Source organism: Chrysemys picta, chromosome 8 (genome assembly GCF_011386835.1).
Source record: "Chrysemys picta bellii isolate R12L10 chromosome 8, ASM1138683v2, whole genome shotgun sequence".
Taxonomy (NCBI): domain Eukaryota; kingdom Metazoa; phylum Chordata; order Testudines; family Emydidae; genus Chrysemys; species Chrysemys picta.
In genome coordinates this window covers 88,403,047-88,429,508 of record NC_088798.1, presented here as the reverse complement: position 1 = coordinate 88,429,508, position 26,462 = coordinate 88,403,047, and the positions used below count along the sequence as shown (strand labels likewise).

The 26,462-nt window shown below is 43.7% G+C and overlaps 1 protein-coding gene across 13 annotated transcripts in view; it reads left to right on the top strand.

The window, feature by feature from the left end:
- Nucleotides 1-26,462, top strand: part of HTR4 (5-hydroxytryptamine receptor 4) — a 237,125-nt gene that overhangs the window by 164,294 nt on the left and 46,369 nt on the right. For 4 of the 13 annotated variants that reach the window (XR_010590077.1, XR_010590072.1, XM_065555892.1 and 1 more), the window contains one exon: nt 16,881-16,956. The exons of 7 other annotated variants lie outside the window; for them this stretch is intronic. Coding sequence is in view for 2 of the 6 variants with exons in the window: in XM_065555892.1 (XP_065411964.1) it covers nt 16,881-16,941 (61 nt within the window). In the remaining 4 variants the exon portion in view is untranslated. Of the gene's footprint in view, nt 1-4,834; nt 5,033-16,880; nt 16,957-26,462 lie in introns of all 13 variants that reach the window. 2 more of the 13 variants (XR_010590075.1, XR_010590073.1) reach the window with 2 other exon arrangements.

The window sequence follows — 26,462 nt, the reverse complement described above, 5'->3', positions numbered from 1 at the left end:
GCCCTGATTAGAAGGGCAGCATTTATGAAAACCAAAGTGGAGACAATGGAGGGAAAAGGGTGGACAGCAATGGCTGCTCTTGACAAACAGCCCAAGGCTTACTTTGAATGTAATTTTTGTTGGTTTGATTTCATTGTCTCCCTGATTCAAATGTAAACTTTAACTTAAATTAAATGTTGTCTCTGTAAATTAAACCTCTCCGGTCTTTCACATGCACAACTGTTTCCCAATGCTCTCTGCTTTGCCTGGCCAGTTTGCATGATGAATAATTTGTCTCCTGCATTTTGGAAACATTGGCATGTAGTATGATTATTATTTCCATATGGAGTGCTGGAGAACTATGGTAGCTATTTCCCAGATGTTTCATCAATGCATCGCTACAGATGAACCTGTGGCAGCTACTTCAGTTCTCCCATCAACTTTCTTTCTACCCAGCATCTCCATGCACAAAGCCCAGAGAATCTACTGCTCCTCCTATCTTGCATGTTTGCCACAAGCTGTGTCTCTGATGTACTAGCTGACAGAGACAACGCACAAAGATGCAGCCCACATGTCTGCAGGGACACTGCCCTGAATGAAAGTAAACTGGCTTTTCAATACTATGTTTGCATCCATCTAGGTCTCCTGACAGTAAAGGCAGCAGCTCCGGTTCTGCGGAAAGCTATTTGAATGGTAATTTTAATTGGTTTGGAGGCTTTGATGAAAAGGCAAGACATTAGCTGTTGGAAAAACTTGGTATTGGGGAGGGCTCAAGTGAAATCAGATTAGAGAGCATCAACCAAGTGCCATTATTGGATTGTATAATTTCATTCCAGTCCTGTTCCCCACATCAGCTTTATTGTAGTGATAGATATTTATGCAGGCTTAGCCACAAGGCACAAATGGAACTCACGTGCTGCTCCTTAAATGCAAAACTCCATGTGTACACAGCGATTCTCACTCTCTCTTTCATTCAAGGGCACTTTAGCTGGGCTTTTCATATCTAATGAACCCTGTACCAATGGCACATCTCTTACAACACTCAGAATGTTTAAAGCTTAGGGACAGTGTGGCGATAAGGAAGTGGCTGTGTGGAGATTTGCTCTATACTTGAGTCTGGTATACCCTCCATTAAAACCTTATCTCCCACTGACACTAATGGGAACTATGTATGTGTGTTGTTGAACATGCAGTTTACACTCAACAGCTCCCGAAGCTTCCTGTGGGGTGGGGTGGCTCAACATCATCCCCCATTACAAGGCAGTGCCCAAAAGGCATATTCCTGCCCTGAGACGTGAACACTTGTTGAAGATTTACGGTCTGATCCAAAGCCCATTGAAGGCTTTGGATCAGGCCCTCAGGGGGATTTGTGGTATTATCCTTGGTATCCCAATTAAATTCCACCTACATCCCCCTTCTGTAGTTTCAGCTGCATACGGCAATCTTTTCTACCTCCTGCCCTATATCATTGTATAGTTTTGATATGCACCATTAATCAGTCGTGCTCCCCAGAAGCTGCTGCATTTCATCTTTGGACAGAGTAACTCTTGGACAGTCCATATCAACATTTGCAAAGTGCTTTGTGTTCCTTGGGCATAAAGCTGTTATATAAATCTAAGCTACTTTTGTTATATTATTCACTGTGGCTGCAGACATACTTACATCTAAAACTTAGAACTAATCATTTAAGTGCACTTTAATTTTAGGTTGACTTTCTTAAAAACTCTTTTTCTTCCTCACTGCTGGAGGAAATGCATTTTGAGTGTATCTCTGGGGAAGGGTGGGGACTTTGAAGAGCTGGTTAATTCAATCAAATGCCACATGAATTGTTCTGGGAATATTTCACAAAGATCTCCCAGGCTTTCCTCCCTAGTGAAGGAAGAATGTGGCCACTTAGTGGATGGTAAACACTACAAGTTCATAAAAAGAACAGGAGTACTTGTGGCACCTTAGAGACTAACAAATATATTTGAGCATAAGCTTTCGTGGGCTACAGCCTACTTCATCGGATGCATGTAGTGGAAAATACAGTAGGAAGATATATATGAACATGAAACAATGGGTGTTACTATACACACTATAAGGAGAGTGATCAGTTAAGGTGAGCTTTTATCAGCAGGAGAGAAAAAAACTGTAGTGGTAATGAAAATGGCCCATTTCCAGCAATTGACAAGGAGATATGAGGAACTGTAGAGGGTGGGGGGGCGGGAAGAAATCTGTCCTATCTCGAGGCCTCTCCTTCTGCCCCTCCACCCCCATGAACAAGATACAATTCTGTGGTGACCTAGAATCCTATTTTCGAGGTCTCCGACTCCAGGAATATATCCAAAACACCTCTGAACAACATACTAACCCACAGAAACCTTCCTACCAACACTACAAAAAGAAGGATTCTGGGTGGACTCCTCTTGAAGGTCGAAACAACAGACTGGACTTCTACATAGAGTGCTTCCGCTGACGTGCACTGGCTGAAATTGTGGAAAAACAGCATCACCTGCCCCATAACCTCAGCTGTGCAGAACACAGTGCGATCCAGAGCCTCAGAAACAACTCTGACATCATAATCTAAAAGGCTGACAAAGGAGGTGCTGTTGTCATCATGAATAGGTCGAAATATGAACAAGAGGCTGTTAGGTAGCTCTCCAGCACCACATTCTACAAGCCATTACCCTCTGATCCCACTGAGGGTTACCTAAAGAAACTACACCATCTACTCAAGAAACTGCCTGAAAAAGCACAAGAGCAAATCCACACAGACACACCCCTAGAACCTGGAGCAGGGGTATTCTATCTGCTACCCAAGATCCATAAACCTGGAAATCCTGAATGCCCCATCATCTCAGGCATTGGCACCCTGACAGCAGGATTGTCTGGCTATGTAGACTCCCTCCTCAGGTCCTACGCTCCAGCACTCCTAGCTACCTTCGAGACACACTGACTTCCTGAAGAAACTACAATCCATTAGTGATCTTCCTGAAAACACCATCCTAGCCACTATGGATGTAGAAGCCCTCTACACCGACATTCCACACAAAGATGGACTACAAGCCATCAGGAACAGTATCCCCGATAATATCACGGCTAACCTGGTGGCTGAACTTTGTAACTTTGTCCTCATCCACAACTATTTCACATTTGGGGACAATGTGTACCTTCAAATCAGTGGCACTGCTAAGGGTACCCGCATGGCCCCACATTATGCCAACATTTTTATGGCTGAACAATGCTTCCTCAGCTCTCGTCCCCTAATGCCCCTACTCTACTTGCACTACATTGATGACATCTTCATCATCTGGACCCATGGAAAAGAAGCCCTTGAGGAATTCATCATGATTTCAACAATTTCCCCCCCCCCCCCACCATCAACCTCAGCCTGGACCAGTCCACACAAGAGATCTACTTCCTGGACACTACAGTACTAATAAATGATGGCCACATAAACACCACCCTATACCAGAAACCTACTGACTGCTATACTTACCTACATGCCTCCAGCTTTCATCCAGACCATACCACTCAATCCATTGTCTACAGCCAAGCTCTACGATACAATCGCATTTGCTCCAACCCCTCAGACAGAGACAAACACCTACAAGATCTCTATCAAGCATTCTTACACCTACAATACCCACCTGCTGAAGTGAAAAAACAGATTGACAGAGCCAGACGAGTACCCAGAAGTCACCTACTACAGGACAGGCCCAACAAAGAAAGTAACAGAACGCCACTAGCCGTCACCTTTAGCCCTCAACTAAAACCTCTCCAGCGCATCATCAAGGATCTACAACCTATCCTGAAGGACGATCCATCACTCTCACAGATTTTGGTAGACAGGCCAGTCCTTGCTTATCGACAGCCCCCAAACCTGAAGCAAATACTCACCAGCAACCACACACCACACAACAAAAACACTAACCCAGGAACCTATCCTTGCAACAAAGCCCGTTGCCAACTCTGTTCACATATCTATTCAGGGGTTACCATCATAGGACCTAATCACATCAGCCACACTATCAGAGGCTCGTTCACCTGCACATCTACCAATGTGATATATGCTCATCATGTGCCAGTAATGCCCCTCTGCCATGTACATTGGCCAAACCGGACAGTCTCTACGTAAAAAAATAAATGGACACAAATCAGACGTCAAGAATTATAACATTAAAAAACCAGCTGGAGAACACTTCAATCTCCCTGGCCACTCAATTACAGACCTAAAAGTCACAATATTACAACAAAAAAACTTCAAAAACAGACTCCCACGAGAGACTGCTGAATTGGAATTAATTTGCAAATTGGACACCATTAAATTAGGCTTGAACAAAGACTGGGGGTGGATAGGCCATTACACAAAGTAAAACTATTTCCCCATGTTTATTCCCCCTCCCTCCCTCAGTTCCTCATATCTCCTTGTCAATTGCTGGAAATGGGCCATTTTCATTACCACTACAAACAGTTTTTTTTCTCTCCTGCTGATAAAAGCTCACCTTAACTGATCACTCTCCTTATAGTGTGTATAGTAACACCCATTGTTTCATGTTCTCTGTGTGTATCTATCTATCTATCTATCTATATCTTCCTACTGTATTTTCCACTTCCACCGATGAAGTAGGCTGTAGCCCACAAAAGCTTATGCTCAAATAAATTTGTTAGTCTCTAAGGTGCCACAAGTACTCCTGTTCTTTTTGCGGATACAGACTAATACAGCTGCTACTCTGATACAAGTTCATAGGATCTCATAGTGACTTCCTGGGTATTATAAGCCCTGTGTTTAGTGTGGTAACTGGAGAGGAAAAACAATTACCTCAAAAGCTGTTTGAAGCTTGGAAACTGTATGTGTTTTCTTTGTTTGTAGCAGGCCACTGTAGGGATCTGATCATGGTCTCTCCCTTCCACTTCCTGGCAACACAAACATGCATTTGTCAATATCTTCCTGACCACTAAGCACCTCAACATAGACTTTCCCTCCTTCTCTATGCCATCTGAACATGGACTTTCCCCATCAAACCTCGCCATCTCCATATTCTCATATGTGCCGTCTCCAGTTGCTAACGTAAGTCTGTGTTATATTTGTTGGATTTATTTGTTTTTAAATGGGTCCTACAAGGTTTTAACAAATTCAGAAGTAGGAAAGGCTCCTGAGGCATGTGTAAAATGTATGTAAATCTGCTATATGTTATTTAGCCAGAAGATCACTGAAGGGAAAATGTGCAAGTGTCCTCTGTGGTTGCCTGATATAATAAAACCTCTGTCTTAGACAGATTTGAAGAACTTAGCTCTCATCTAACTTCCAATGGAGAACACAAAGAATGCTTCATGAGAAGGACTGAGGGAAAAATGTGCCTCTCAAACCCCTTCAAAATCAGAATTGCATGGGCTACACAAATTAAGTCCACATCAGCTTCAAGAGAGAATCAATGTAGCACAGCCCTCTAACATATTACTTCCTCTAACAAGCCCTCAAATAAGATAGGAGCTTCCTCCGGCATTAATCCATCTTGCACTGGCTCTGAGCCTTAGAAAGCCCTGCCACTAAGGAGCTACATCTAATAAGGTGAACACTGCGGCCCAGTGCTCAGATCCCAGGGTGATGAGTGCAATAGAAAAGTGTAGACCAGTAGATTCACTAATGGGAAAATCTTTGCAGTGAAAGTCAAATCAATCCACCTCATTTGGCATTCATTGCATTCATAGTCAGAGGTTCTTCAGGTGTGAAATGTGTAATTCCACAGGAACCATATTGTAACACCCAAGGTACATCCTGGCTGGAGGAGGAGGAGGAGGAGGAAGGAATACTATGGGCTAGGAGGTAGCACAAGGACTCATGCAAGTCAGAACACTGGGTTCTTCCAACTCTGCAACTGACTCACTGTGTGACCCTGGGCTAGGCATTCTTCTCTGAGTGTCTCATTTTATTCATCTGCAGAAATGGCATGCTAATCCTTGCCTACCTCTGAGATGGTTCAGGGTTAAACTAGTGTCTGTAAAGCTCTTCCAGAACCTTTGATAATAGGTTGCTAAATATATGTGTGAAATTGCTTAATTATTTTCCAAAAGTGGGAAAAACCCTTCGCCTAACACATCGAGGCTGGCCCTCCTCCAGCTCTTGAAGTCATCCAGTTGATACCTGCATGTACCTGACTTTACATTCAGATCTAAAGGATAAAAAGCCTTTTGTGCAAGTCTGATAACATCTATTATTTTGGAAAGGGAGCATCTGGAGAATGAAAGTCCAAAGTGCAATGAGCAATGGCCATTGAAATGACTTCAAATAACTTGTCAGAGATGCTGGGAATTTTTCTCTGGTGCTCTGAAAACCCAGTTCATCCCTCTTCTTTGCCCACCATGTGCTGGCCCAGACATCAAAGAGATAATCCTTCAGTGCAATATATGAGTCAATATTTGTTCAAGGTGAAGTTGCAAAGCCCGCTCAGCATCCCATCTGTTCCTACCAATTCTCTTTGTGGTGGTGAATACCTTGTAAACAGGTTGGCTAATGAGCTGGATGAAGGTATTTCTCAGATGGAAGTTACACCAAAGTACCTTGTCTCTGTGAAGCCTATGAAGAGAACTGGGTGAGATAATGAACCAAGATTAAAAATAATTAACTACATTTTATTTTGCAAGAAACTCACTTCCTCTAGGGCCAGATTGTGATGCCATCATTCACATTGGCCTTGATTCACCACACTGTCCGAGCCTCACAGTCACACAGAACGGAGAGCAGAAGCTGCTTACAGCTTCAGGTGTCCAGCTCCGGCACAACATAGGCCTATACTCTCCCCTCCCTATTCTGTTTATGAACCTGTCCTTCTACCGCCACCAGCTTTCCATTTGGGTGTGGGTGGAGTTCCCCAGGAAATGGTCCATCTGTCATCTCCAGACAATTTAAGGCCACTTAGCTCTGCAGTGCTTTAATGGAACATAGTAGTCTTAGCAGACCAGAGAATCTGCCCTATTGAATAGGATCTTGAAGTCACATTGGGGTCGGTGGGGCTACTTATGGCGCAAGGTATTACTCAGATACCTTGTGATCTGTCTCAAGGCCCACTACATTTTTTGTTAAACTATGAGCTTCTCTGGGCAGGGACCACCATCCTTCTTGAGTGTTTGGAAAATGTCTATATATACACTACCATAATTAAATGATGAAGTTTGACCATTGATACTAGAGATGGGAAAGACTTACAAGAATTTCTAGTCTAACCCCAAGCTGGCCAAAGCTGGATTGGTCCCTACAGTAATTTTTTTGCCGCCTAATTTAAACAATGGAACTTCTACTACCTCCTGTGGGCTGGGTGAGGAGGACTGTTCCATGGTTTGTAATAGATTTCATGGGTAGGAACTTTTTTCCTGGTGTTTATCCTAACATTTCTCTTTCCTTAATTTCATCCTATTATGCATAGTTAAAAATTATACCAACCTGAACTGTTCCTCACCCTCTTGATATTCACACCCATGATATCTAGCACCTGAAGTCTATATTAGCGCAGTTAGCAGAGAACAAGTTAGAGCCTTGATACTGCGTGAGTTAATATGTTTGAAACTAGCCTACACATTCTACCCCTTAAATCATCTTCCATGAATTTCCCAGGAGATCACTGAAGCATAGAAATGTTGCTAGCATTGCGCATCAAGTATAATTAATTGCACTGCAGGTGCTGGGAGAAAAGTAACACTAGATTTTATGATAGCTAGTGTAAAGTTTGTTTTAGTAACTTCAGCACTGTTATACGAATATACGTTAGTCATCATAGGCAAAAAGAGTCCAGAAACATCATGAGGGATGTCAGTAAGCAAGATACCAGTAAGTCCTGGCTGACATTAAACACACTTCTCTCCCACAATAACATTGAGAAGTGTGCATGATAGTAACTTCAAACTTGTGGGACCCAAATGAGGAACAGCGGAAGGACAAATGAAGAGGAAGTTTGAAATTACAAGGAATTCATTTGTTTGGATTAGAAGAAACAACATTTCCCAGAAACTCAGTTTCCTGATTTGCTGTCTCTAATGTCAATAATGAAAAATAATCAATAACAGGCTAGAGCTGCAAGTAGCTGTGGGGGAGAAGGTAGATTTTGCTGAAAGATCATTCATGAGGTGTGGTAATATGTAGAGCTATGGCCATAAAAAGAATGTTAGTTTTTCCACAGCTGCCACGTACTCAGAGTGAAATGATGTTAAGTATTTCCTACTAAAGATACACACATCTTCCATCAATTGCTGTGCTGTGAGCAGCCAGTAGGAAAAAGAGTTTAGATATTGTCTTACAGGGTGATACAACTGGAATCAAGCGGTTTCATTATGGAGAGTTATTTCTGGGCAGTTCCCAGAGTTTCTGTTGCTATCTTAAGGCTGCTGGTTTGTCCTGTTAATGGATCAGGAGCTGACAAGCTGATGGCTGGGTGACAGACTCAAGCAGATTGTTGTTCTTTCTGTTTTGTTTTTTTTCTTTCATCAAGTGAGGGAGGACATTTCAGAGACAGAAACTTGATAGTGTTTTCTGGGCTTTCAAATGCAATAGAAAGGAACTCATACTGTGGTGCTAGCTGCACACACACACACACAGAGCCTGGATAGACAGATAGATAGCTACACACACACACACACACACACACACATTATATATATATATGTGTGTAGCTATCTATCTGTCTATCCAGGCTGTGTGTGTGTGTGTGTGTGTGTGTGTGCGCATGTGTATATGTCTCTATTGAATTGACAGAAAATGCAGCAGCTAGCACCATAGTATGAGTTCCTTTCTATTGCATCCAAAAGCCCAGAAAACTCTATCAAGTTATATAGAGCTGTGTGTGTGTGTGTGTGTGTGTGTGTGTGCGCACGCATGTGTGATTTAATCTTCATAAGTCATAGTAATAGATTGGATCTGAATTTTACATTCAGGCCAATCTGGATTTTGGACATACACAAAATTTGGGGAGTGCTCCTATCTAGGGATTCAGTTTTGCCGATTATACAGACGGGAGACAGAGGAAATTTAAATGCAGATATAAAGTTCCATCAAATTCAAGGTGTTTTCAGATCCAAGGTTCTGGTTCAGACCCATCTCTAGTTGTAGCATGCTCACCCAAGCTGTGCACACATTCATGCATGCATGGAGGTATGGAGACAAAGAGAAAAATGCTGTATAATATTCAAGTACTGTACTCCTGTGTATAATAAACCCAGCACTAGTGAATAGGCTTGGGACTCATTCATAACTAGGCTGTGGCAGCAAGAGTTGTTACTGCTGAGCTGGACTCAATATCTCATCTCTCTTCCTTCTGCAAAATGGAATCCACAGCAGCATGTTGTTTAGAAGGAGATGCTCATGGGCCCCTCCTGTCCCAAGTATAAATCACAGGTGTGCTAGGCACTAGGAAGGGGAGGGGGCAAGCAGCATGAAGGATTGTCCAGGGGGGAGGGGGGAAAGGAGGATAAGGAATTGGAACCTCAGAATAGTTCATCTCCATATGATTGTCTTGATGAGTCAGCTGTCAGGAGACGCCAGTCCTCACCTCCATGAGAATTCTGTCTATGTTTTGGAGGGCAGGATTTGGCCCCAGGATGGAATTACTGATCATCAAACCCAGAACTCATTGAAAAATGGGTTGTAATTTCAAGCAAGCTTTCAAGAGGTTAACTGGTAAACTCTGCAGAAAGCCCAGGGGAGATTGAGTCAGCCTCTCTTCAGGTCCCCAGATCTTACTCTTCATTCCAAAGCATCTTCCAGAGCTCCCCTGCTACTGTCAGATTTGGGCTCCTTTAGATTCCCTCCCCCATGAATCTGAATCCTCCCTGATGCAGTGATGCCCTTAATATACGAAAAAATTGGCCACAGCTCCTAGCAGCTGCTGTTTTGCAGAGAAGGTTTCTAATTTTACATAATAGCCTGATTCCTTTCCCTACCACACTGTGAGGAGTGAACAGGATACAGGTACCAAACCCCTTCCCCCTCCTGTCCAAGAATCAATACCCCAAATCTGACCACTCAGCACCTCCAAAGCCTTACCTGTCCTGAGTCTGCCACGATGTTACATTAACAGTAGAACCAGACAGCAGCTCATCAGTTTGTATGGGCTGGAAGTCCACACTGAGTCCAGGGCAGCTAAGGGTCATTTTAGAGGTGGTTTTCCTTGTTTTAAAAGTACCATTCTGGGGACAGAGAATGTAATTGTGACCCCTTGTATACTGCATCTATCTTTCTTTTCCAGTTGCATTTTCCATCCAAAGGAGGAAAATTAAAATAACTTTATATCTAATGAAAGCACTTTCCTGGAAGTGACCATATTAGCAGCTACGTACACAGTTGTCTGTGTCCTCCAGGCAGTACTGTTGAGTTTGCTTGACGGTTAAGTAGCTCAGAGAGATGTTCTTACAGATGTAACTTGTAGGGAAGTTAACAGCCTGTTGATTTGTGCCATTCACCAGGGCTCCTTGAATAAAATGGAGCAGAATATTAGCTGAGAGAGAACAAGGTACTTAAGAGCATTTTGCTTTATCTGATAAATATACTAAAGTCCTGGAAAGGAATGTCAAACAGCATCAGTCTGTGTATAGCTATGAACCAAATTGCTTACAATGGCTGTCAGTAGCACAGTTTCTTTTATTAATCACATCCGTTTGTGTGCATGTCTCTGTAATGTGAATCCACTTGGAAAAATAAGGGGGTAGACAGCAGATCCCACACATCCTGTTTTCCAGTCAAGTGTTCCTATTTCTGGTGTGAATCTAAGTGTGGCTTGCACAGTACTCTCCACATGCAGAGGGGATACTATCCACAGCACAGGCTGGATGAGGTCTTTAACCCTCCTGATAATTGGTCAAAAGAAATGTTCAGCGAGGGCCAAATCTGGGTCCTTACTGAAGTTAATGGGAGCAGAGTTTGCTTCTTTATCTTTAGCTATGCCCCATGCTTAGAAGGGGTGTAAGGATATGTCTACACAGCAAAGAAAAACCCATGGCTGGCCCATGCCAGTTGACTGGGGCTCGCAGGGATTGGGCTGTGGGACTATTTCACTGCTGTGTAAACTTTCAGACTTGGGCAGGAGCCCGAGCTCTGGGACCCTCCCACCTCTCAGGGTCCTACAACCCAGGCTACAGCCCGAGTCCAGACATTTGCACAGTAGTGGATATCCAGTGGCTGTATACACATACCCTAAGAGACAACTTTGTCACTGGCCTGTTTTCCTAGAAGTCAGTTGCCCTGTATCTGACTGTTGGCTAGTGCTGGCTGTCCCCTGTAATGTTATCAGACTACATTTTGGAGAGCCTTGCAGACACAAGGGAGTGGCTATCAGATTGACCCGAGTCTGTCCCTGCGCAGGGAATGGAACATTTTATATCCTCTCTTGTTTTTTTCTTAGTGTTTGATCTTTGAATAAGTGTGATAATGCGTCATGACATTCTCATGGGAGCATTACACTGCTGTGAAACCCACTCATAAGGCATCAATTCACTGCTAGGTAATCACTGAAATTTCTGTAGCGCTGTAGGACCACAGGGTTCTTTATCGAATGATAGACAAGCTATATTTAGGGAGCACTTTATTTGCTACTGAAATTAAGCCAACTCTAATATGAAACATGACAGCTATTTAATTGCACTACACAACAGTTTAAGACAGGAAGTGGAAGAAAAACATATTCACTTTTTATTTCAGAGAGTTTTTAAGTGGGCAGAATATTATTACCAGAGGTGGAATTTGTCCAGATACACGCACTAACATTTGCATATTTACAAAAAAAAAAGTACCATGAAATTGGTAGCACCCTATGTTAAGGAGACTTCTATAAATAGTTTTATTATTTAGTAAAGTATAAGCCACTTCTTAGTATACTGGAGAGCAATAACTGATTAAGTTCATGTATTAAAGATATACATTGGTTCAATACAATTTATGCCTTATAGTTTCTTTTGTTAACAGATCGCCATTGCATAATTGGTTAAGCATTTATTATTAATGCATTTTATAACATACTTTATAATACACTAAGGGGGTAACTGCACTGAGTTTTCATTTATAGGTAAGGAGAAAGCAGTTATAAAAGACACCTTCATTTAAAGTGTTACCATGGTATCTTTAACAATCTCAAGTGGCTATGAGCTCAGTTGAAATCATCCAAAAGTCAGCACCTGCAATAGCGTAGTGATGCCTAGCCCCACGCTGGATCATTCGTTCAGCAGTAACTCAGCTGGTATACTCACTTCCAACTCTCAAAATCATCAGTATCACCTACCTAGGCACTCCCTGAAAGTCTCCCCTTCAAAATACTGCCCAGCTTAGCTTATAAGATCAGACAGAAACACTGCACACGGTATCGCCACAGGTTGGTTCTTATTGGAGAAAGTTCCATTATACATACAAACAAATTATTTATTGAAATATAACAATACATTTAAAATATTTAAAAGATGCTAAAAATGCACTTTGGCAAGTATTATTACAATGGTTTCTACCCATTGTTGTTTATAATTATAACAAGTCCTTGATAGTGAGAAGCTAAATTGGTTTCCTTAGAATAATATGCCTCATATCATGCACATGTTCATATTGATTTGTCATTGTAACAGTTCAGTTGTCTTTAACCATGGAATGCTCACAGTGGTGTGTTATTGTAGAGTTACTCGTGATGGTTAAGCAGTGCACACTGGTTTGCTTTTACTGTATAGGACTGTGAGCATTGCTGACATTTTCCCCCCAGCTCTGAAGAGGATTGAAATATTTGCTTTAAAAACAAAATAAATTGATAGGCCTTGGTTTTCAGAGGCTTCAGATGGATTTGTGAGTACTTAGCCCTTCTGAAACTTAGGTGCTTCTGGATTTGCAAAGTTCATGTGCATTTTTAAGAACAATCGATCTAAAACTATTTGGAAGGGACAGAAAGGGTGACCTGTCTCTTAGAATATTCAAAACTGTGGACAGAACTGGGATGTACAATAAAGAATGGTCCCCAGGTTGCAGTCCCTAAGCTTAAGAGATGGTAGAGCCATGCTGGTGTTCCCTTTGCCCTGCAGCCCCATCCTTCCCCATTAAGCACAGCTGAACCTTGACAGACCTATGACTTGGCTTCTTCACCAGTCCTTTCTTGCAGCATCCTGAGCGTCTTTCACCCCCACTGCCATTTTTGTCCAACTGCATTACACATAAACAACACAGAACCAGGCAGACATCGCCTATGGTCAGCTGAGCATCTGGTAGCTTTCCTCCTCAAGCTCGATTATTCACAGAGGAGAATTACATTAGCACTGCCCGGGATGCTACTTACACCACTATTAAAGCTTGTTAAACCAACTCAGTGGCACTGACTTCAGGGAAATGAATTAAAGAGCAAGTCAAAGAAAGGTTAAGCTGTTTTGGTACCATTCCAAAGTCCATCTGTTCTAGAAACATCACCTCATCCACAGAAGGAAAGCAGACACTAAGGCAGGTATGAGCTCCACAGACAACTTTGTGACCAGAAGGGAAAAGCACTGGCTTATCCCAATTCCCACCCACCCCCAATCTCACAGCTATTTTTTATTTTTAAATTTCCCAGTGAAGTAGTGGATTTAAATAAACCCAAAGAAACAAAAGCAATGAAATCTTATACACTTAAAAATCAGGGGATTTTCCCTCTGACTTTCCAGGCAGATTCTTGGCAGCATCCCCATTACAATATGAACTTCTAAATGGAGGAAGCTCATTTGAACACTCACCATAAAACCTGGGAATTCTGACAATAGGTTGTGTTCATTCACCATTGCTTCCCATAACCTGAACCTCAATTGGATATTCAAAGTGGGGTATGCAAGAGTGTACCATGTATGCAAGTCACCCAGGTATCTTGTCTTCCATTTCCTTCTCCAAGCGCCATGCAGCTGGCTGGGTATTGCATTACATTGCTATAAACTGCTTAGGTGTTAAAACACCTGAACATGCGGGAAACTGTCGGCGTGGGGTTTTAGACGATATTTTCCATGCTTTCTTTGTGTTTGGAAAAATTAACTGGACTAAGTCTCTTGCCCTGGTGATCTGCTGGGAATATCGATGGCAGCATCAGTGGGAAGAAAGCCAGTTTGGGGTTGTACAGGGAAAGTGGCACTGGGAAAATGTTAGAAAACACATTAACTAACAGTGTTAAACAAAGCTTTATGCTTAGTGTGGATGAGGATAAATTGTGTTTAAAAATATATTAGCTGGCTGTGGTTAACTTTAGGGTTAACTAACATATCAGTTCATACAAATCATGTTAAAAAATATGCTAGCAGGTCTTGGCGCCAACTAACATGTTTTAAAGCACAGCGTGTCCTTTTCTACACAGGTACATAGAGTAATGCTTGATGTCATGTTTTCTAACACAGTGTCTTTCCCCAAGTAGGCAAGGCCTTAGAAAGGTTCTGCTTCTCCTTTGCTGGCTAAACAAGGGGCAATGAAAAATAATCTCAATTCTTCTTCCTCTTCTGCAAAGTGAGAGAAGGTGGACTGGGACATGACGATAGCTAAGGGGCCAGGGTTTGGAATATAAATGGCCAGTTCCTACACCCAATAAAATCAATGGAACAGGCTCAAACTCAATATACCATTTAAACAGAGAATGCTACATGGACAAAGTGGGGAGGGCCTACGTGAAGAGGAGGCCACTAACGGCACCTATAGCTAGCTCTCCAAGGCAATCTGTGAGTGGAATAAGTAGGTTCTAGTCCTCCACATCTGAACAGAGGTGGATGCATCCTAGGGACTCAAGGATGGGTGAGATGCAGCTGGTGGAAAATGGTGGGAGTTGGCGCTACAGATGTTCCATCCATGAGGAACGCAGAAGGGTGGGGAGGAATGTCTTCCAGTCTGGGGAAAACTAACAGCATTTGCCAAAGGGACAGTCTCAGTGATGGAGAGACTAAGAACAGAGAATGCAGGCCATATCTCAGGAGGGAGGATTCTATCATGGGAAGCAGTGATGGAAAAGGAGTTGGGGGTCATGGAAGATTATCTGCTTAACATGAGTTCCCATTGCAACACCCTAGCCAAACAGGCAAATGTGATCCTTTGATTAATTAAAAAGGGAATAATGAGCAGGAGTTGGGAGGTTATATTACGTCTGTATTTGACACTGGTGTGACCACCATTGGAATTTGGTGTCCAGTTTTGGTGCTCAGAATTCAAGAAGGATGTTAATAAATTGGAAAAGATTCAAGGAAGAGCCATGAGAATGATTAAATGATAGTGAAAAACTGAAGGAGCTCAGTAGGTTTAGCTTAACAGAGAGCAGGTTAAGGGGTGACTTGATCACAGTCTATAAGTACCTAAATTGGGAACAGAAATTTGATATTACAGTGTTCTTCAACCTAGCAGGAAAAGGTATAACTAGATACAATGCCAGGAAGTTGAAGCTTGACAAGTTCAGATTAGAACTAAAGAGCCAATTTAACAGGGAGGGTAATAAACCATAGGAACAATTTGTTAAGGTTTGAATGGATTCTCCATCACTGGACATTTTTTGAATCAAGATGGGATGTTTTTGTAAAAGATGCTTGAGTTCAAGTAGGAATTAAGCCAGTGGAGTCTTAGGGCCTGTGTTGTACAAGAGGTCAAACTAGATGATCACAAAAGTTCCTTCTGGCCTTGGAATCTATGAATCCATGACCCAAGGATCTGGCCCCAATTCCCAAACTTTCCAGCAAAAAAAAAAAAAAAAAAAAAAAAATTCTGCCCATTTGGATTTACAAAGCTCTGTTGAGCCCTCATCTCCACCTCCCCACTTGAGAGTATGCATCAGAGTACTAGGTTTTCATCTAAGGAAGACTAGACTCTCTCCTTGCAGTCTATCAGTGATCAGCTGGAGGGACCGCTCCCTTCATCCCTGTGGCTGAGCACCAATTCTGCATAGAGCCCAGCCCTTGCCAGCATGGGATGGGGAAGATGGGGCATTGAGCATTAAGAAACCACTTGCTGGGACCTGTGGTCATATTTATTTCCCATTAGACTTGGGTGTAGTGGAGAGATGGCCAGCAGCATGTTGTATGCAGCAAACAATAATTAGAACTTTGTGGTGGATCTTGGCTGGCAGCCACTGTAAGAGCTTTACTAGAAATGAAATCACAGTTGACCCACCTATGCACTGCAGCCTGAAGAGTTCTGATAAAACAGGGACTAAATAATTAGTCAGATGTGTATGTCTAGAAAGATAGGCAGACATGCCCATGTCCAATATAACTGAGTTGTCTGAGCATCCTAGGATTGCCAGCTAGAGGTTCTGTAGATAATGATGTGTCCACTTTTCCACCATAAATCTGGTTTCTCAGAGGCTGACATGTTAGCTCTTTATGATGGGTGGGAATGAGGGAAGGTTGACATGTAGCCTTGCAGTGTAGATGTGGAGTTTATCTGCTCCCTTAACAGAGACAGGTCACTTTCATAGACTCAACCAAGAGATATAATCATGGAGGATATGTGCCATCCCCTCCAGTCAGATGATTCTGGTCATGTGACTAGTGTGCGGGATGGGACATATAAACATCACAATATCCAACCAGACCTCCCTGGAGCAAACCTGAGAACTTTTGAAAAAGGAAAATGTGGGGTTATTTTGCTAAAGAAAGCATGAGTGAGAAGACAAAGAGCACCTGGGGAGCAAGACGGAACACCTCCTCTCCTGAGCATTTCAAAGGGTTTATTTACCAAGGAACCGCATATGCATGCCTAATTCCTCTGACCCAATCGCCATCAGTATTAGCTGAGATTTTCCCTTCCCTTGAGGGCGGGGGTGTATTTGGAGCTTGAGGTTATTTTAACATCATTTCTTGGTGTTTAATGACAGGTTAGCTGGAGGTCTTTTTCCTATTAACCATCTCTGTGTTTTCTTTCCTTTCTCTCTTTACCCCTTCACTGTGTCTGTTTTTTCTCCCGTCTGCACTAAAAGTGGCTGTTCTTCTATCTCCAAGTTCCTCCTGCTGTTCTGCAATAGACCAGTTCCTGTTTAACCCTGAACATGCTCTGTAAGTCTTTTCTTTTATTACTGTAGCATTGTGTGTGTGCGTTTATTATTCCTTTTAATACACTTCCCTTGTTGTGTGGCTCATCAGGGATGGGGTTGATGGGGAAACTTTAAATAAATCATGTCAGGAAGTTACATCAGAATGTTGTGTGTCATTTCCTGTATGCAAATACTCTTATTTTTGGCAATACAAAGGGTAGGATGCATTCTTTTTATGGTACTCTTCTGACTTTGAGGATTATTATTTATATTATGGTAGTTCACAGCCCCATTGCACTACGTGCTGTACAAAAGAATAACAAAGATGACAAAGCTTTAGCTGACAGACTGATATTAATTGCATGCCAGAGTTGTACAGCACTGTGCATACCAATCTGTGTTTAGACCAGTGGTTCTCAAACTTTTTTTTCCACGGACCACTTGAAAATTGCTGAGGGTCTCGGCGGACTACTTAATGATCTTTCCAAATGTTGTTTGTACCGTTAGCTACAAGCTGTAAAGCACTCTGGATAAAAGCGCTATATAAAAAAACAAACAAACTTTTTTTCTTCTACAAATAAAAGCACACAACTCATATTTTAATATCAATAGTCTCACTTTCTAATGCGATGAATGTGCCCTCTCTCCCCCACCGCAGCAGTCCCCGAGCTGGGCCTGGGAAGGAGGGGGGCAGCCGCAGCCCTGGAACTGGGGAAGTCACCTCTTTCTCTGGCTGCCGCAGCCCTGCACATCCCAAATGCCCCCCACCCCCTCTTCTCACCCTACTGCCCCCTCCCACTTACCCCCTACTATCTACAAGGCCACCACCTCACCTTACATGTGTGTCTTCTCCAGGGTCCAGGCACCTAATTAGTGGAGCCACCCCTGCTCGGCTCCACTAATTAGGTGGGTGGCCCTTCATTCTGTTGTGTGCGGCTGCCCAGGCATGCACATTAGAGGGATCTATCTGCGGACCACCTGAATGGAGCTTACAGACCACTGGTTATCCATGGACCACAGTTTGGGAACCTCTGGTTTAGATATAAACTCTTTCTAAGCCCCTTGCTCTGCCAGATATAACACTCAGGAAACTTACCCAGTGAATTCCACCAAGGTTCTGACTAGGTGCTGACGACAGTAACTAACCTTGGGGAGAATTGTGCCTCCTACCACCCAGAAGAACAACACACACAATGTCAACACTAGGAAAGGCAGGAGCATTGTCCTAGTGCAAGCTGCCACCTCAAAGCCACTAGACAATTTCCGCCACAGGGAGCAATAGCCTGGTTTTGCTTGGCCTTGAGAGTTACTACAGATGGGATAAGTTAGTGGAAAATAATGGTATCCTGCGTGACTTTGATGTGCCAGCAGCAACAGTCCACATAATGCAGTAACAGCAAGGGACCCAGTGGCTCATTGATTAAGAAGAATCCAAATGCTCAGTGAATAGAAAAGGACTCTGGCAGGCAGGGGATTAATCCCTCTTTCTTCAATACTTTTTTTATTCTGATGGTGGGTATTGCTGCTGGATGTTAATATCAGCAAATGGAATACATGCTCTAGCTGGATTTCCTTATGATCCCTGCATGTCTACTGAATCTTTGACATAGTTTAAGTTTAAGTTTAAAGAAAATCCAAGCCAGTATCTATATTGAATACAGCAGTGTGACTTGGGTGATACAGTATCTGTGTCTGCCATCTGTAATTTCACCTCGCTAGGCCCCTGGGTAGACAGCACCACATGCAAGTCACAGGGCAGTGACCATGCTGCAAGCTGTTCCATTGCTACGTGTCAGGTTTTTCTGACCTACTTCAGAATAGTTCTGCTGCGGGAATTGAAGGGTGCAATGACCAATTTGGCGAAGGAATTTTTTTTTCCTCTAAAGGTCTGTAAGTAGAAATAAAGGAAAAGTTAAGCTGAATGTCAGGGAAAATTTCTCAATGAGGTTCATTAGGGTGTGTACTAGTCTCCCCAAGGGCAGTAGAGAAAACCCCATAACAGTGGATATTTGGGAGTGGACTGTATAAAGCATTGGAGCAGGGAATAAACCTGTTAGGGCCAACCAGGATGGAGAGAGAATGAGGAGGCTACACCAGTCATTTCCGTCTCTAACCAGCAGGATTCATTTTGTGGAATTTATAAAGTACCTGCTGCCAGAAAAATCTCAGTAACTTTCAGCATCTCTGACCCCATCACCACTGCACCCTGCCTGACCCTGATTTTTAAGGGCCAAGAAGAGAATCCTGGGCATGTGTGTGTGACCAGACTCTCTCCTAAGCAGGATTCTCTTCTGACCGCAACTGAGATTAACGGTCAGGAATTTTACATAGTGCTTCACAACTATTAGAGATCACGGAACATTCCCCTAGTTAGTTGGTAGGCTGCCAGAACTGCACCCGGGCTTCTTAGGCCTCACTCTGAAAGGTTCCTTCCAAACAGGCTTTAACATCAGATGGTCCCTGAAAAACACCTTAATTCCTGCCTCTGCACCAGCTCTCTCTGCCAGCCTTTTCCATAGATGGAGAGAGGAAAAATGTGTCAAATTATTATTTTTATTATTGTTAATTATTAGCTCAGCTCCTCTTTGCTCTGACATGGAAATTAGCAACACTCCCTGTGCTTAAGAATTCCTAGTCAGCTGAGCTCAGAGCCAGGGTGGTTCTGCCAGTGTCCCAGCATTCACACAGCTATTTTTAGCATTCTGGCATAAGCCCCACTAACACAAGTCTATCTACCTGAGTTGGGAGACTCGGTCCCAGTTGCAATGTAGACGTGCCCTCAATGGTCACAAACAAGCAGCTTTTAGCCAGATCAGCCAGGAGATACATGCACCCAGACAAAGCTGAAGAGATTGTTATTAATGAATCCAGCTGCATTCAACTTTCCCACTATGGCTGATTTGGGCTGAACCTCACATAGATGATATAAGGGAATTTGCAGTCTTGCTCTGGAGTTCAGGAACCAGGTCAGGGAGAAATATGGCCTGTCTTTTTTTAGGTAATGAAGAATGACAGACACACACAAACAGAAAATGAAGAGCCCCTGCAGAAGAAAAGGCCTCTATCAGCTATAGTCTGAAGAGAACCACAGGGTTTCCACAGCCAAATATATACAAGCTAAAGCCAAGCTGGTTTCAGCTAACATAGCTACTCTTACTATCACTGCTAGAACTAGCTACTGTAATGTCTTTACATCACATACTAGGTGCATCCTGTATAACTGAGCTTTGGGGGGGAAAATGATATTAGCATTGTGCTAATCACAGCTTTCTTGTACCACATCCCCTCCCTTTCCCCCACTCCCAGCTCTGCTATTAGCACCTCTTCCCTGCTCTTTTATTTCCTTCCTTCAGCAATCAGGTGCCTGCTGCTAATGAGGCAAATTAACATTTCTGTATAGAGCACCTGCTACTCCACCCCTCCATGTTAGCACAGGGCAAGGATGTCTGGCTGTTTGGAATGAGGGTTTTAACCTTCTCCTTGCCAGACCCTGTGCGAGAGCCCTTCTCCTAATCATTAAGGCCACTGCCTTCTTGTACAAGTTGCTGGTGAGAACCCTAATGTGAGTTTTTGGGTCTCGCTCCCTCACCCTGGTATCTCCTCCACTGTCATTTCCATTCATTTCCTACTAAATGGCTGTACAGCCTAAGTTCCTCACCGAGAATAACATAATCCGCACCTGACTCTTTGTATATTGTCAGGCCCTGGGGTTCTCACAAGCGGCTTGACTGAAGGGAGCATGAAAGTAGCAGATAGTGGGATTTTTGCCAAAGATATTTAGAAGCCTCCATTCTACAGTCTCCATATATGCCTGCTGCAGTCTCATCTCGCAATGAAATAATTGGTTCCAGCAGGGACAGTCAGAAACAACAAACTCCCAAGAACTTGTGAGTCATTTGTGTGTAACCTCCTTATAGAATCCCATGACCTTGCACCTCCAGTATGTGTGTATGAGGTGGTGATCCATTTTTCATAAGTACAAACCCCAGGGCCCAGGGCCTTAGGCCCCTGATTTAGGCACAACTGCAATCCACCAACTTCCCACCTACTTCTAAACTCATTTGACTCCTAAGTTTTTGCTGTAAAAGTTCCCTAGGGTCGCTGGACATGCACACTGCTGCCTCAGGCAGGCATCCAGGTGCCTGTCTCACACCTAAGCCCCCATGTGAGCCTCAGACCAGGTGAAGCTAGATGGGGGAACACCTGTCTTGCCTGTGGGACCTAATCTAGTAGGTGTGCTCTGAGTATTCCTAACTCCACACAAGATGTCCCGGAGGAAAGGGGACTCCCTAGTAACCTTTAGCTCAGGGGTTTGTGCATTCTCCCAGGATATTGGAAATCCCAGTTCAATTCCACTCTTGGGTGAGTGCTCTAACCACTGGCCTATGGGACTTTATGATGTGGCTCTCCCTCAATCTCATGTGTTGAAACCATTCCACTTCATATTAAATAGTGATTGGATCACTATACTCCAGAGAGTGGAGCTCACCTGAGAGGTGGGGAACCCTTCTCAGTAGGCAGAGGGGAGAATTGAACCTGGGTCTCCTACACCCCCAGTAAGTACCCTAACCACTGGGCCAAGATTATAATGAAGGGTAGTGCCTCCTTCCCCCTACCTGGTTTGTGCATAGTTAGGCCTTCCTTATAACTGTTAGGCCAGAGGTTAGCATGCTCATCCAGGATGTGGGAGACCCCTAGCTCAAACTCCCTCTCTGCAAGAACAACCGAGGCATCTGATTCCAGGCATCTGATAGGGGTTCCTAGCTGTGGGTTGCAAGCAGGGATTGGGGCCTCCCTGCAACCTGGACTATAAGAAGGGCAGGGTTTAGGACACACTCAGTCATTGGCATCTCCCCATGGCTAGCTTTGGCGGGGAGCCACCTAGCACAATCATTTTTGTGGATCCTTTTCACAGTCTTCCCATTCATTGTATGGGGAGCTTGGCGGCCAGCCCAGGGTTTGTGGATACCAGTGATTTTCAAGGTGTCTAAAGCATTGCAACACCTAAGTCCCCTGTAACTTCCCGCCTGGGGTTAATTATTTTCTCAACCAGAAAAAAAAGAAAAGAAAAGAAAGCTCAACTCCATTTTGGGTTGTTTCCAGTCGGATTTTTTTTATTTGTTTAGTTTTAATTCTTATTTCATCTAATTTCTGATAGTTTTTACTATTTCTCTTTGAAAAATGTCTTCTGTGAACAGAGAGAACTCTTGACCTTCAAGCTGTTTGACGTCCTTTTCACCCACAGGAGGCTGGAGTCTGCTGAAGGAAATCTAAAAGGGCCCCTGAGTTATACAGAAAAAATCTTGGACCAGATTCTCTAATGTGGTAAAACTAGGGGTAGTAAAAGGCAGTAGCTTTAAGTCCCATTTGGAGGCCCTGGATCCTGTGGCCCAAAAGATGCCCAGCACAGGTTAGAGCAGCCTGTGGGCATCTCTAATTTATGTTGACTGGCCACAACCCGCAAGAGGCTGTTAGGGCAGGCAGATATTACCAGGGGATAGGGATTCCCCAGCTACATTGGTGTACCAGTAAAGGTCAGGAAAATGGTGACATAGGAGCTCCAACAGCATCTCTGTGTCACCCAAGGGTTTCCCAATGTGTGGGGAATTCTCAAAAGGCCAGTTCAGCCAGTTTTAGAGTTGCTTTGTACCACTAGCACAGCTCAGTGCATCCAGAACAGGGTTCATCGTCTTTACAGAAATACTGTAAACATCTACTGTTGCCATCAGCAGTACAAGAAATCTAGGGTCTTATTCTCTGCTCCCTCACTCTGGTGTTAATCAGGAGGAGCTGCGCTGAGGTCAGTGGAGTTACACTCATACAAGAGCACAATCCAGCTCCGAGTCTTTCAGGATGAGTCTCATTCCTGCTAGCCATTGGTGCGTGAGTGTTACACTTCTGTTGGACTTCCTCCGCTCCCGAGAACTGTGCATTACGCCTCATCTTCAGCCTGGGTTTTAGCAGAGTATTTCTTCATCTGCTTCCCTCCACTGCCAAGTGACACTGGACTCAAGGTAACATCGCTCTAGGGGATCATTCCACCATGATCGGGATTCTAGAGAAAGGCATACCCAGTTTCCTTCCTTCTCTCCAACTTGAGTAACAGCCCTGCTGGCCAATTGGTAGCCCAGCTGTCTTGCTGTCATTTGTCCTGCTAGCTGTAGATAGAGGGCCTGAATTTCCACTGCCATGGGAAGTCATTTACTCTTGTGCTAAGTAGGTCCAAAACTCTACCATTGGGGTTGGCAGCATTTTTACTTCCTCTTAGTTGAAGTATAAATGGTTACAGACAGGGCAGGGAGAATCAGGACTTGCAAGAGGGAAGGTGGCTGGGAGGAAAGCTACAGAGAAGAGAATGGAACTTATATGGGCCAGATCCTCAGCTGGTGCAAAATCAGCACAAACCCTTTGACTTCTGTAGAGCTGCATCTGTTTACACTAGCTGAGGATCTGGCCCAATGGCTTCATCGGCTAAGCAGGCTCCTGCGCTGGGATGCTCTCTTGCCAACGGCACTGTGAGAGTCGGTGTTAAAGCAGAAGCATATTTCACAATTTGCTGTTGTCAAAACCAGCCCTGATTTGTCAGAGAGTTCAAAGTCATCACTTTGATTAGGCCCCGACACAGAAAAACGTTTAAGTTGTCATGGCAATCTCCAAACCAAGTGATTCATCCAGAAGGGAATTAACTGTTCTGAGATATCTAGTTATGATGAATTGATTAACTGTGACAGGCTGGAAAGGTGGCAGTGGGGAAGGTGATGAGCAGAGGGGAGATGTGCCTTTTTTTTTGGCTGCGTGGCGTTTTATAGAGCCTGCTCAGTTGCAGTTTGTTGTGACCAAGAAAACAGGTGTCTTGGGTTTAGGGTCCCTGGCGGGAAATAATTAGAAGTTCATCAAGCCAAAATATGCACTGCAGATAGGATGAAGGCTGTGGCTGGAAGTTACGAAGGCAACATTCAGCCCAGTCGTGATGGGATTTTTGGTGCAAATTGGTAAAGCCTATTTTGGGTCACCAGTTGGACACAAATAATTCTGCTAGAAAATGATCAGTCAGAACCAGCAAAAAAGCAGCAAAAATCCCAGAAAGGAAAAGAAACCGGGAGACCCAAATACTTTGCCAAATTAAATCTGTGTATGTATGTCTGTGTGTAAATGATTGTGAGTCCATGGGTACGAGCGGTTGTTTGTGACTGGATCTAGGGTGTGAAAGTAATCCTGCATGGGTCTAAATGGGCCTGCGAGCGGAGAGGATGTGGCCAAGGTGTATATGAATACATGTGTTTATCTGCAACCGTACGTGTGTAGGGATAAATGTTCACTTCTCTCTCTGTGCCACCTGTTTCATTGATGGAGAGGTGCGCCGAGAAAAGGGTTGGTTAGTTAACCGCTTGGGGGAATGTACACATAAAACTTTCATGTCTCAGACTGAAGAAGGGCAGTTTTCCTAATTTAATTCTTCATTGAGTATGAGTTGAAATTAAGAAAAAGTATAGGAAAAAATTAAGGTAGGTCAGACTTTTTTCTAAGCAGATACACTGCATCCTTTTAAATAGCTGAAACAGACATAATGGGGCGGAGTCTCCCTTGAGTTAAACTGGTCTAACCCAGGATTAACTCCAGTAAAGCCAGGGCAGTTACACCACTTTAAACAGGTGTGAGTCAAGAATCAGATCCTGGCTGTAAGCTGGTTGAGGCTCTTCAACCCTGGGCTGTCCCTAAAACGTCTTCGCACTAAGAACAGCACACTGCCTGCACTAGGACCTGCAAGGGAGAGTGACTCCCTCCATCTGGGGATCATCCTGCACCAGGAAAATCTCCAGCTAGCTGGTTCAGGCAGCTTTATGACTCTGCATAGCCAGAGCAGAACAATGGGGCTGTAACAGGTCTGCCCCCACTGTAAACTTTATTATATAGTGCTGTAGGTGCACACTCCTTGAAATATCACATAGAGAACAGAATCACTGTCTTACAGAGCCAGGAGTCTGAAAGGGTGAATACAGTGCAGAGCAAGCAACTATATGATAGAAAGTACTGTACCCTGCTTGAGAATATTCCCTGAATTTACCATGGAACTAAAAAGTGTTTCCAAGTCTCTAAACTAAGGATGCAATTAATTTTAGTCAGAAATTCATGTTCAAACCCACGCAGATCCCTTTTTTTTCCAACTTGGGGTCATTCTTTAATGCATCTTAAATTGCTCTGTCAGTGGAAACTGAAGGAGTATATATTTCTGAAAGGTAAATGTGCTTCCTAAAATAAATTTTAGCCATTGTTTTAATCTCTCTTTAAAATCAGAGTTACTGATGAACGCATTGCGGCTTATGAAACTTAAGGTGAATATGTACCTTGTAGTGAATGTCTTTGTCTGTGTAGCCTACATATATAACCCTGGGAGAATATGTAGATGTAATTAACTAAAGGCCTGATCCTGAGCCCCTCCTTTTGGTTTCAGTGAGATTTGCAAATGTTCGGCGTGTACCAGAATCACACAATTCAGATCCTTTTTTAGCCTGAGGGTTAAACACAGTATTTTAAGATAGCTAAAGGGTCAGAGTCAGTACTACAGGTAGTTTCTCTGCCCTGTTCTGCATCCTTGCTGTCACTTGGGCAGTGCACCAGGAGCAGAAAGTACCCAACAAATTGTCTGCTGGGGATTCTCTTGCATGGGGAGTGTCCGATGAACACAGAGCCAGCATAGCCAGCCTCTATGCCTCGCTCCCTCCTATCAGTCCAAGCACAGGGACATGTCAGGGGTTTGGAGGGGGCGGGGTACACGGTGCTCTAGTTATCCCCAGCTAGCATATGAATCCTTGGAGACCATTGCCAGCTGGCACAAGTTATATCAGCTGGTCTAACCTGGGCTGGGGGAAAAGACTCAAAGACTAGAACTGGTGGCTGTTTCGCAGCTTCTTCCTTTCCCCCTCTCCTAGGGTACCCTCGGTGGCAGCATTGGGGAGAGGAGTCATCATTTCCTAGGTATTCCCTGAAGCTCGGGCAGAGCCATTCAAGCTCCTGTCTTGCTCTTCCTGGGGTTTGCATGCCTTGGCAGGAGAGCCCCCACTTTCTCCCCACAGTGATACGGAGGTTTCAAATACTTCTGGTTAAAAATCAAAGGGCACGGAGCAGGAAAGATATTTATAACTCACACCATAATCAAATACAAACTTCCTCCTTACCAAAGTCACCCTTGAAGGCTGCAGGGTAGACGCCACTGCCCTAGATTAATTAAAGCTCCCACTTTGGTGTTGTCTCTTTCCCCACTTTCAAGAGCTCTTTAGTGCGGGAGGGATGCACTCTCGTATTTGCTATAGCTCCCCATCACACAGCAATTGCTCCAGACCAGAAGTTGCTTTGGCAACAGATACACAAATGCATGTACCACTCTCCAAACAGTGTCATCAAGAAAGACTTCAGATCTAATGAATGCTACTGAGGACCAACTGCAAATAATACAGCTGAGCCCTGGCTTCCTGCTCAAAAGGACAATAACAATTATCCACACTTCATCACAAGCAGCCCAATGGGATT